We start from the raw sequence: 12,530 nt of genomic DNA, 5'->3' as shown, positions 1-12,530 counted from the left end.
ATTCTATCATTTGCTACTTGGGAAGAGAGACTAACACACTCCATGCTACAACCTCCTTTCAGGTAGTCGTAGACAGCAGTCTCAACCTCCTTTTCTCCAGGCTAAATAGTCCCAACTTCCCTTGGCTGCTCCTCATCAGACTTGTGCTCCAGACCCTTCACCAGCTTCATTGCCCTTCTCTAAACTTGAATAACTGTTGAATAACTCAATTTCACTACGATACATTCCTTTCCTTACAGTAAGTTTGAGGACCGTTATGAAGACAAAATTTAAGAATAGTTATTATAAAAAAAAAAGACAACAACAAACTCACAAAACTAAACATCTCCATTCTCCCCCCAAAAATTCAACTAAATTCATGTTCATGTTTTAAGTAAGGATAATAGGCACAGCAGTGGCAGTTTTACAGAATGTGTATTTAATTATATTTAAAATGTTCACATTAGCAAGCGTCCATCGGAAGAAAAGAGCAGTTACAGAGAACTCCAAAAACACGTGCAAGATGTTGGTAGTGGCAGATCATCGTTTTTTCAAGTACATGGGCCGTGGGGAAGAAAGTACTACTATAAACTATTTGGTAAGTAAATATACTCTGTTACAATTTACTGGAGCAGATCGAGGTAAAAAAAGAGATTCAGTATTTAACATACAGATTATACTACTTTTGTACAACATATGTGTTTACTTCATGGTTGTGCATGCTTTTAACCTGGAAAAGTGTTAAATCATGCTTTAAAAATATTTTTCTAATGGTGATACTGTAGTTAAGTAGTCTTCAAGTTTCATTTATAAACCAGTCCCTTCCCTTCATGCAATTCTTGTGGCTGTCCTATTTTCTGCCTAAGAAATTTGTTTCTTCCAGTCAGAGCTTTAGAATCTCCTGGATTTTGAATTCTACTCCAAATGATCCAAGCATCTTTAAAGTTCAAGCATTTTTAAAGCTCATGTGAGAAGCAAAAGCAACTTGTATAGGGTTTTGGGTTTGTGTGGGGTTGGTTGGTTTGTTTGTTTTCCCCAAATTCTTCCAGGATTCTCTGTCCAGAACAATAAAATGGAAGCAGGCGCTGTAAACAATTTGTTTGGTTGTACATGGGTGTTGTCGTTAACTCTGGCAGGCAGCTCAGCCCCACACAGCCACTCGCCCACTCTTCCCTGGTGGGATGGGGGAGAGAATTGGGAGGGTAAAGGTGAGACAGCTCACAGGTTGAGGTAAAAACAGTTTAATAGGTAAAGCAAAATAAGGAATTAATTCCCTGCTTCCCACGAGCAGGCAGGTGTTCAGCCATCCTCAGGAAAGCAGGGCTCCATCACATGTACTGGTTACAAGCCAAAAACAGTACAATGGGGCTCTCTACCTGACAAGTTTTTGTGAAAAAAAAAACACCTGCCCACAGCTTTTCAGCAGCAGTGGAGACTGTAGGTTTGGAGACTCAAGATAAAACCAAATGAAACTGATTTTGGAGGTCTGTTGTTGATCAAGAGTCTTTTTCTGAGCCTGAGTCTTTGACATGTCAATCACTCCCTTCTGCCATTGTTGGCTTTTTGGCCTTTCTGTCCCCGGAAATGTTTACACTCCCCAGGTAGCAGAACCTCAATTCCTGCATTAGCAGAGATGCTCTTATCTCAGCGTGTGACACGACTCTTCCAGGCTCACCTGCCCTTGTGTTTCCTGGGTAGATGTGTACTGTAAACAGCACAGTGGCTGGAAAACTAAAGCGTAAACTACTACCCAGGGGTTCTGAATGTCACTTTCCATTCTGAGCAAGCTTGATGGTTTATATATAGCAGAAGGTGATCTTTAAGAAGATGAGAACAGCTTGAAAAGGGAGGTGTTGATAGTGAGCACTGAAGAGAGACACTCTGGAACCTTGTGGTTGAACCATAATGAGGAAAATAATAGGTTTTTGGCTGCAAGAGGGAAACAGGCTCAGGGGTCAGTTGAGCTAGTTAAGCATCAGTAAAAACAACTCCCTCCTCTGCCCTTCCCCTCAAAGGAACCTGGAAAACTAGTGTATGAACAAAGCATTTCCCAAAATGTCTTGTTCTTAATATTATCATTCTTCTACTACACAAATGAAAGTGATAAATGGGAAGCTTTGTACTGCTTTTTTATGATGGAAAATTTTCAGAGATATTTGATAACTTTCTCTGGATCCAAGTGCTGTTGTTTTTGGATCAGTGAGTATGTCTGTTATGTTATGTGAGGTTCAGTTTTAATTTTAAGTGAATGTTTCTAGATAAGTATGTTGCAGCTTCTGTGAGTGTCTTGAACTTAATTACATGAAAGCTCGGAACTAAATAGCTTCTTTTTGTTTCTACATAGATTGAATTGATAGACAGAGTAGATGACATCTACCGAAATACTTCCTGGGACAATGGAGCCTTCAATGGGTACGGCATACAGATAGAGCAGGTATTCGCTGAACTATGCAAAGCGTTTTTAATTTAAAGGATAAGAACATGTTTTGGATATTAAGGTTTCTGATTATTTTGTCTGGATTAGAGCTAAAATAATCAAATCCCACATTATTTCACGATGTTCCTGGCTAGAGTTAATAGCATTTTTCCAGAGGTGATGGTAATGATTTGACACAGTGTGCCCATTTTCAGTTCATTGCAGCTTTTGAGATGGAAGTTTTCAGGAAGAATCTTTCTATATTTAACTTCAATTCAAAGGTGTTTTTTCCAGAATGTGAGCAATTCTTGTTTCTCTCAGACAGACTGTTATGCACATATTTAATGTGTGTGTCTACGACTGGTGCTTAGCTTACAAAGCCAGAGTAGACCCCAAACACAGATGAAAAAAGCACAAATCCTCCTGAAAACCTTTAATAACTCCCCTTAGACAGCACGATATCATGATAGTGTAGAGGTGGGTATAGGGTGACCACAGGAGGTGCAGTGACTACAATTTATATGATGGCTTCTCAAAGTTAGTGCACAGAATCTGGGAAAGGTCATTAAGAGGAAGAGGAATTCTTTGGCTTGGAGTACTGCAAGAGCTGTGATGTGGAGCACGGGGACTCATGCTACAAGCTAGAGGCCCTTTCCTGGGAAAAGATCTGCAGGAACAAGAAAGAGAATTTTTTGGGCAGGGAGAGCAAAGAACACGATGCACTAGTTCTAGGTTACTGGAAAAGTAATAATCCTTTAAAATATGTTTGATTAGCTAGAACTCTGAAATGGTTTGGTGTTATCTATACAAGGAGTAAATCCTGGTTGTGTTTGGGTAGTCTTTCTGGGTAGAGTAACATGCATCTCAAACCAGAATATTACGTTGAAAACTTTTATGTTGCTCTATAAAATGGGTTGTGTAGTTGCCTGTGTGTAGTCAGTGTATCTTAACTAGCAAAGGCTGAAAGGTTAATATTGGAAGCATGCTGAGTCTTAATTTTTCTTCTTGCAGATTGTTGAGACATTTAAGATAACATTGAAAGCTTTTCGGTAGCTGTAAAATTGATCAAAATTCATCTACATTGTTGTTGCCCTTTTTGAAATGTAGATTCTCATCCACAATGAGCCACATGCTGTAAAGCCTGGAGAAAAGCATTACAATATGGCAAAAAGTTACCCAGATGATAAGAAAGATGCCTGGGATGTGAAGATGCTGCTAGAGGTAGGTTGTAACCCTTGAAAAATCACGGCTGTTACAGAGAATTACTCGTTCTACTGGTCTGTAGTAAGAAACTCCTCCGCTTCCTTCACGTGATGTGTACATGTCAAACTGGCTGATATGCCCTGTAGCCCATGGTAAAGGACTCCGTTGCATAACTACAGAGCACACACCAATTAGAATTATTAATATGTGGCCTGAGTCAGAAAGGCAGTTCTGATATGTCTGACCCTGAGACTGGCTGCCTGGTGACCTCATCAGATTATTGCACTTGGTTTTCCCCTGTCTGTGAAAAGGGGAGATGAATAGACAAGTTATAAATGAATGCCTACAGTGTACTTGAGTATTCATTTAATTTTCTACAGCTCTGTAGGACAGCTGACCAGCTGCATTTTCTGACTTAGCCAGATCTAGAAGATGCTTGTCTGGCTCATTAGATAGACGTTCTTATCTATAGACTTGTAACATGCACTGTGAAGTGTCTTAGAAAGATTTGACTTTTTTTTTTTTTTTCTTTAAAGCAATTTAGCTTTGATATTGCTGAGAAAGCAGCTCACGTGTGCCTTGCTCATCTCTTCACGTATCAAGATTTTGACATGGGAACGCTTGGACTGGCCTATGTTGGCTCTCCTAGACCTAACAGCCATGGTGGCATTTGTCCTAAAGGCAAGGCTTCTTTTTCTTCTGTCCCAGTTGTGGGTTGAAAGCTATTTTTTGTTACTTGTGTTTAATCATCTTCTCCAGCTTTCATGGAGCATGATGTGCTTTTGCCTAGACTCTAGTCTTTATTTTTTGGATAGAATAGATGGGCATTTTCTTGGCTGGAGCTGGAAAAGAAGGGAGGGAAGGATAAAAGTCACTAAGCTCTCTGGTGTGAACAAGCTGGCTGAAGCAAACCCTAGACCAAGGGCTGCTTTGTGTGGGTGCATCTTGCAGCAGTTCTGGAATGGCACATGCTTTTTTCTTGGAAATTTCTTGTGTCTTCCCCTTTACTGCAATACCTGAGATGTGTGTGCTGTGCTTGAAAGATTCCCCACTCCAAAAACTGGCAAGTGGCAGGGTCTTACTGGTGAGCCTGTGAGAACAGTAAAGCTGTTTGTTTCCCCAAGCAAGGATTCTTCTCTCCCTTAAAAAGATATGAAACCCAGAAAAATATTTCAGTTTTTATTTTACTTTCTCACTTCTATAGCTTATTATAGTCAAATTGCAAAGAAGGACATCTATCTGAACAGTGGCTTAACCAGCACCAAGAACTATGGGAAGACCATCCTCACAAAGGTAGGAGAGTTTCCTCATCTGCAGAGCCTGAGCTTTCTGTGTCCGTGTGTGTGTGGTGGTGATGTGTGGCCCTGGACTGCTCATTCAGATTGCTCCTGTGTGCCTCTGGATTGTGACAAGCTCTCGTGCTCACTCAGAAACAAACTGCTGGTTTCCCAGTTGAGTCACATCCCTGGGGACAAGGATGTAGGTCACAAAACCATTGTTTTTGTTCTTGCTGGCAAGGGGAGTTGCCACTGAATGGAGCTCAAGGTTGAATTCACTGCACAATGGGAATGAGGAAACATAGCTAGTGTCTAGTAGGAGCTGTCGTTGTCCACATATAAACAGGATTTTGATATCTAAAGATGAATTTAAATGTACTTCGCTTGAAAAACAAAACCAACCTCATCAGACAAACCAAAACCAAACCCTCGAACAGAACAAACAGTATTATACAACAAGTAGCCTTATAGTAAGAATAAAATTATTCTGCTGCTTCAAACAAGAAAAAAGTAATGTGTTTCCTGTTACATACACCTCCAACATGCAGATGGATGATTGTGTATGCTTGGTCTGTTCCAGTTGCAAGATAAAGCAGGGAAAGTAGTGCAGGCAAAGTAGGAGGTTTAGTTTAAGCCTTTTAATGGAATTTGTCTGCCCTGATTTTTCTGTGTGTCCTGAATAAGTAGAACAGAGAATGGTATAATAGACAGTGCTTATTACTGCTAATACTAAGCGTAATGTAAATTAGTGCTGTCTGGATTTTTTTTTTTTCATGCTTGATGAGATAGTAAATACATAAGGGCCTGAATATGAGCTTTTTCTCAATAGATACCAAGGCAGTGCATGTGTTTGCATCTACCAAATCTTTGCAGTTGGGCATATTTCTCTTTTGCTGACTTCTGCTGACTTCTCAGCTGTGCTTTTCTGTAGCCTGATAATAAAGGGAATTCATAATTGATGTGTGGGCTAAAACTTGGCACAGAAGCTGTCAAGAAGCTAGGAAAAAAGACAGTGAAGCTTTGTGTAGAGGGATGTTGACAAAGAACTCAAGCCGTTGCCATGCTATTTGCATTTGTTATTCAGTCTCCAAGCTGGAGTTCTGCCTTGGATTACAAAAGAAATGGAATTTGCTGTCTTCCAGTGGCCGGCGCAAAGCTTGGGATGAGACAGTGGGAGCATTACAGATTGATTTCACAGGGGAAGTGCTGCATGGTATCCACTTGGGTTTAAACAAAGAAAAAACCTTAAACCCCTTCCCCAAATTAAACATGGTGAAGCACAGAAGTGCTTCTGGGCAGCTCTCCTGTCTCTGGCTCTCATGTTACCTGTGCCTGCACTGGGCACCGCTGCTGCTCCTTGCAGTGCTTGGTTCTTCCCCCTGCACAGCACCAGAAAAGACAGTTGCCTCATCAAACTTCGTTCTCTCTGTCATGAACTACTTGGTTCCTTGTGGTTAACTTTTATTTCAGTTTTATGTGTGACTGTCACCTTGTGAGTGTGACAGCAGCTGCTGAGCAAGGCACTGTGGGCAGACATGCAGTGAGGCAAAGCCTGTTCAGGATCCACAGCACAGAGAGTCCCATCTTGCATAATGATGTTGGAAATCCATCCCTGTTGGGCCACAGTTGTACATGTCTTTCTTAGTAATAATGCAACAGAAGAGCTTAGTCAGCACTCTAATGTCATCATCCATTTAGAAGAAATAATTCTAGTGGCAAGATATGGTAAACAAGAGATTGGCTAATTGTAGTTACTTAGTTTTGTTTGGGTTGTTTTTTGTTTCAACTTTTTATGCCTTCCAGCTCTTTAAAAGCAAATTTTGATATTTTAGGTATCTACATTGTATTGAAAACAAAATTGAATCAGTATTCTGGGACAGCATTTTGCCTTCAACAGTGGATTAGTCTTCAGACCTAGTCCTGAAAGTTGCCTTTGGAAAAGGACTGTGATTTTATTTGCCTTCAGTTCCTTACTACTTAAAAAAAAAAAAAAAATGTTCATAGGGAAATACCTTTCCATCTCAGTGTATCTTAGAATTGCTGGTGGCCTGGAAGTAGCTGGGATCTCCTGTCCTGTCATCCTCGGTCTAACTTTTCTCATAATTGCTTTTTTCATGTTTGAAAAAGGAGGCTGACCTGGTTACGACACATGAACTCGGACATAACTTTGGAGCAGAGCATGATCCTGATAGTCTGCCGGAATGTGCCCCCACTGAAGACCAGGGAGGGAAATACGTTATGTATCCAATTGCTGTCAGTGGAGATCATGAAAACAACAAGGTATAGTTGCATAGTTTTCCATCCAGGTTTCTGCTATGGTCAGTGACCCTTTGCATGGAAAGTCTATTTAGTTAATGATTCCCGTAGCTTGAAACGGTCAGGAATGTAATGGATTAGCCAGAAGAAGAAAACATAACTTGCATGCTGTTGGGTTCTCTGCACGATAAACTCATATTTGAATTCTGCTTGTCACCTGGAGTTCATGGCATGTCCAGGTGCTTTTTCAATTAGTTGTTGTAATGAGCTCTGACCACATGTTCGTTAAAGCAAGTCATCAGCAAGAGGCAAATACAGGTTGTTCAGTACCAGGCAGTGTTGGGGTGGTTGGGAGCTGTTACATTTGGGGAGGGACTGCTGGATGCCACGGCTGTGGTGCTCCCAGCAGCTGGCACTGGCAGCAGGCAGTTGGGGTTGTGCTTCTTCTGATGAGAAATCAAGATCATCAGGGAATAACTGGTGGACAGTCTGGACTGACTTGTTGTGGTTCCTGCCTGGCCCTGCTGCCGAGCAGCAGTGTGGGCTCTCCCCATTGCTACAACTTCTCAGCCCTTCCCGGGATGGTTGCTACTGCTCCTGGGGCTGTGGGAGAGCTGGAGTTGGCTCTGTGACCCTGAACCAGACTGCACGTGGGTGTCCCTGCATTGTCACCTCATACTGTCCTTTATGGACCCAACCGTTACTTTCCCATCTTAGAATTTTTCCAAGGTATCAGAGCTGGCAGCACAGAGGGAATGAGAGCTCTCTGAGACACCAGAATTTGGAGGTGAAAGGAGGTTGAGACTGTTTCAGGTGCCTTGTTGGCAGAAAGGCTCATTCCTCAGTGCTGCTTTTTCCTCTTGTGATTCTCTAGATGTTCTCAAGCTGCAGCAAAAAATCCATCCATAGGACCATAGAGATCAAGGCCCAGGAGTGCTTCAAAGAGCGCAACAACAAAGTGTGCGGGAACTCCAGGGTGGATGAAGGGGAGGAATGTGATCCTGGCCTCTTGTACCAGCAGGCTGATCCCTGCTGCTCTGCAGACTGTAAGCTGAAAGATGGTGCCAAGTGCAGGTAAGGGAACATAAACTGCGACTTCTCTTACACAAGAGAGAAAGATTGGCCAGGCTGAAAGCCCCTACTGCCACCTGCAGTGTCACAGACCTACCTGTTCCTTGGCTTGAAGGCTAAACATGGGAGCTGAAAACAATAAAGGATTTCAACAAAGGCTGCTATGTGCACGCACTGTTTGCATACATTAACTTTTATAGCATTCTGTTACTTTTTCTGAGAGGTGCCAAGAGCTACAGGAGTGAAAGTGGTGATGGTTGTTATATTTAAGAGCACAATGAGGCACTCAATATTAAAAATTTCCTGCGCAAATACAATTTTTTGCTTGCATTGCAAGGTGGCTTTAAACTGAAATCACATACTGGTATTTTCAAGAGTGCTGTGAAATGTGTTTGAGCAGACGACACAGTGACTGCACTGAACGAGTTCTCTTTCTGTTCTTGCTCTTTGGGGTGTTCCTGGCACTGTTGCAATGTGATGTCCAACCTGTTTATATAGAGTTCAGCTCTCCCCACCATGTAGCAGTAGAGGGGTTGTGCAACTCGCAAGAATTTTTTTAATTCTTTAATGACCGTGTTTGTATGAAGGGTTTTCTTGCATTACATGCAGAACAGAGACAAAGAGAGTGCAGAATAAAGAGTAGTAAACAGAGAAAAGATGTGTGGGGAAGAAAACAGTGGAAGATCTCCGAAGTTGCACAGCAAGTGACAGGGGGATCCAGGTGCCTTGAATAAATGTAAAGATCCTGTGTTTTATCTCAATACGTTGTACTTTCTACATGCTTTTACCTTTGGGAAATGAGGAGTAAGTGGGTGTGTAGAAAGGTGGTTGGGGGAGGGGGCAGAGAGGGCAATGGTTCTGAATCAGTGAGTCAATCTCCAAGAAGCAGTGCTTTTTTTCCAATAGATGTGTTTTCCCTAGCTTTGTCATGCTCATACTTCTTTAAAAAAAATTCTTTAATATTTCTTCCTTTCATTTTGATCTTTCCACAGTGATCGGAACAGTCCCTGCTGTAAAGGCTGCCAGTTTGAAAGTGCACAGAAGAAATGCCAGGAAGCCATAAATGCCACTTGCAAAGGAGAGTCTTTTTGCACTGGTAGGACACGGTTCTGTCCCCTTTACGTCAGCCAGCCAAGCGCTCCAGGCTCAGTGTCCTGTTCAATCTGCTTTCAAACTAGTGCCCTTTAGTCATCCGGTACATGTAATTTTAGAGACCAGTTAAGCATCACGAAATTGCCCTATAATGAGTTTCATTGTAGTTCAGGAGTCACTTGGTGATTTACTGCCCAGCAGAACATGAAAAATGTTTATTTCCGCCCCCCCCCCTTTTCTTTCTTTCCCTTAAAAAAAGAAAAAGCAGAACAGGGCGTGTCACTGTGAGGGGAAAAAGAATGAGCTGAATCTTGTCATAGAAAGGGTGGAATTACTGCAATTCCCCTTCAGTCCCCCACTTGTTTGCTTCTTCCTCCTAATCTTTCCTGGAGGCAAAGAGCAAGTCAGAGCTGCTGCTGCTCTACTACCTGCTGCTTGGTGGCCTCAGTTATTGAAGTCCTCCAAAGCCGCTGCTGCCTCTGGGAGGAGCTGGCAGGCAGCCTGCAGGTGAACACCAAGAACAAACTATTGGGGCTCCCCTGGATGAGTCTGGATGGCCTTTATTGCCCTTTTTCTTTCTGCCCACTTGGGTGCTCTGCCCTTCACTCTAACACAGTTCTCCCACCCCGTTGACCTCCATCTGCAGGGAACAGCAGCGAGTGCCCCCCTCCAGGGAACGCTCCAGACGACACAGTCTGTGTGGACATGGGAAAGTGCAAGGATGGAGAGTGTGTCCCTTTCTGCGAGAGGGAGAAGAACCTCCGGTCGTGTGCATGCAACGGTGGGTGACATGGGACTGAACTGAAATGCATTGCTTCCGCTCTGCTACTCAGAGAGTGCTGGCCTTGCTGTAGGGTTGCCTGTTGGAGGGCAGAGTTTCTGGTTGCTGAAGAAGTTTAAACTGTTGTTTTTTCAGGGCTGGTGTTTTCTGTTTGGAAAAGGAACATAAATGTCATCTAGTGGTCTGGGTTTGAAGACATTAAAATGAGACTTGATGGTCTGGCACCCCAAGTTAAAGGGGAGGGCACTCTCCCACCTTCCACCTCCTCTGCCACAGGCAGACAGGAAGGAAAGTCTGGCTGTTCTCTGATTATAAAGAGATCCAAGCCAACCTCTGGACTGGGCATCTGGCAGAGGGGTGGTGGCCTCCAACAACAAGTGGTTAAAGAAAGACTTCGAAGAGGTTAAGGTGTCATGAAAACACAGGATCCCTGAGTATAGTCCGCTGGTACTGCAAACCTCTCTGCCATATATGTCTGTCTGAGCTTGGTTGTTCACTTGTTCTCATCCCTGCTCTTAAATCTGGTAAAGCCACTGTGAGCAGGAGGAAAGCTCCACAGGACAGCACAGGGAACTGCTCTGAGTCCCACCATTTGAGGCGAGAGTATAGCCAAGGAGAGGGGTGCCTAAAGGACCCAAGTCCAAGAAATATTTAAATCTGTCTTGGATGTGTTTGGAACCTCTTCTCCTACCTGTTGATTCCTGTGGTGTTGGGGTATCAGCCTGGAGAGCTTGGTCCCACTGTGTCCCCTTGTGTGGCACAGGGCATCTGACTGAGTCTCAGGCTTGGTGATCTGAGCGCCCAAAACCAGGTGACTTGTACGGTCCTACCTTCCCCAGGGGGAAGCTGGGCAGGAACACGGCCAGCCAGGGGACATGTGGGGCTTTGCGTCCACCTGTTTATGGGTTGTAGGTGACTCTTGGTGCTGCCGAGGAATGAGTTTGTTGCTTTATTATTCATCCCTGGAGGGGTTTAAAAGATGTGGAGATGAGGTTCTTAGGGACATCGTTTAATGGCAGTGTTGGGTTAACAGTTGGAGCTGATGATCTTGAGAATCTCTTCCAACCAAAATTATTCTAAATTACAGAAACAGATAATTCCTGCAAGGTGTGCTGCCGGGACGAGCAGGATAGGTGCATCCCGTATGTCGATGCTAACGACCAGTTCCTGTTCCTGCGCAAGGGGAAGCCTTGCACCGTGGGTTTCTGTGATACAAATGTAAGTTTTCCCAGAAGTCAGCGTGCTGCATGCTCTGCTGCTGTGGTGGGGTGTTTGAGGCCTCTGTGACGAGGACTGTGCTGGTAGAGAGAAGCCAAAGCTTAACATGCTGCTGAGCAGGGTGATACTGTTTAAGTACCTCTCCACGGGGTAAATATTAACGGGTGTCTGAGACTGCAGATGAAAGTTAGTTCTGCAGAGACCCGTGCAAGGTGAAGCTGTTACCTTCTGCTGTTGCTTTTTGCCTCTTCTGCTGCTCCCCACAGCTCAGCCAGCCAGGAGTTTGTGCAGGGGAGGTGAATGATCTGTAAGCTCGGCTGGCTTGGCAGTGCTTGCTATTTCAGCTGTTCCTGTTAGCTCGATCAATTTTCACTAAAATAGTACAGGCCAGGGAGCAGTGGCATGAAGATCTGACTGGCAGTATCTGATGGGGACAGGGAGACTGGTGAGTGGCGGGCTCTTGGTGACCATCTCCATGGTACAGCTGCACGGACAGTCATGTCAGCTACAGACCCCAACGGCTGAAGCTGAACTGGGTGTTGGCAGAAGTGAATTTGGGAGGACATGCCTCAGCCCTTCTGCTAGCAAAACTGAAAGGCTGATGATGTGCTGTGTTAAACCAGCACAGCCAGATCTGTGAGCAAGTCTGTCTGTAACCTTGGGCTCCTGAGAGCTGCTGCCTTCTCGGTGGGTAGAGGGAACTAAGGCTTCTGGTGCTTAAACCTCTCCAGAAACTTCAGCTTCATGTCCCCTAAGACAGGGTGAGGGTGGGGCAGTTTTTGCATATTTTGGATATTAAAATTTCATCTGTTTTAGACAGCAATAGAATTGAAACTTTTGCCAAAAAATAAGGCAATCAAAATGGACTGGTGCTACAGGACATGAGTGTAAACCTGTGTTGTGAATGTGAGCCAGGTGCTGCTGTGTCTGTAGTTTTTATCTCATCATAGTCTTTGTCTTCTTCCCTCTCCATCTTATGCTTAGATAGCATAAGATTGTTTTGTAAATAAGTCTTTACTTTTGCAGGGTAAATGCGAGAAGCAAGTACAGGATGTGATTGAACGATTTTGGGATTTCATCGACCAACTCAGCATCAATACTTTTGGTAAGAGATGTAACCATATCCGTTGGGGTTTTGTTAGTTCATGACGTGAACCTCTAAAGCTTTGGAGGGAGGTAAGCTGGCTGTTTCTATTCACCTGAACCTGTATGCAAGGGTAGCTAGTAGTTGTGTGTA

The 12,530-nt window shown here is 43.6% G+C and overlaps 1 protein-coding gene across 2 annotated transcripts in view; it reads left to right on the top strand.

The window, feature by feature from the left end:
• Nucleotides 1–12,530, top strand: part of ADAM17 (ADAM metallopeptidase domain 17) — a 37,306-nt gene that overhangs the window by 17,351 nt on the left and 7,425 nt on the right. For both annotated transcript variants that reach the window (XM_065834901.2, XM_071807048.1), the window contains 11 exons: nt 447–577; nt 2,324–2,413; nt 3,503–3,616; nt 4,135–4,279; nt 4,803–4,891; nt 7,003–7,155; nt 8,006–8,205; nt 9,195–9,298; nt 9,941–10,075; nt 11,163–11,293; nt 12,320–12,398. In XM_065834901.2, coding sequence (XP_065690973.2) covers nt 447–577; nt 2,324–2,413; nt 3,503–3,616; nt 4,135–4,279; nt 4,803–4,891; nt 7,003–7,155; nt 8,006–8,205; nt 9,195–9,298; nt 9,941–10,075; nt 11,163–11,293; nt 12,320–12,398 — 1,371 coding nt within the window. The remainder of the gene's footprint in view (nt 1–446; nt 578–2,323; nt 2,414–3,502; nt 3,617–4,134; nt 4,280–4,802; nt 4,892–7,002; nt 7,156–8,005; nt 8,206–9,194; nt 9,299–9,940; nt 10,076–11,162; nt 11,294–12,319; nt 12,399–12,530) is intronic.

The sequence above is a fragment of the Patagioenas fasciata genome, chromosome 3, assembly GCF_037038585.1.
Source record: "Patagioenas fasciata isolate bPatFas1 chromosome 3, bPatFas1.hap1, whole genome shotgun sequence".
Taxonomy (NCBI): domain Eukaryota; kingdom Metazoa; phylum Chordata; class Aves; order Columbiformes; family Columbidae; genus Patagioenas; species Patagioenas fasciata.
This window is presented reverse-complemented; position numbering and strand designations above follow the sequence as displayed.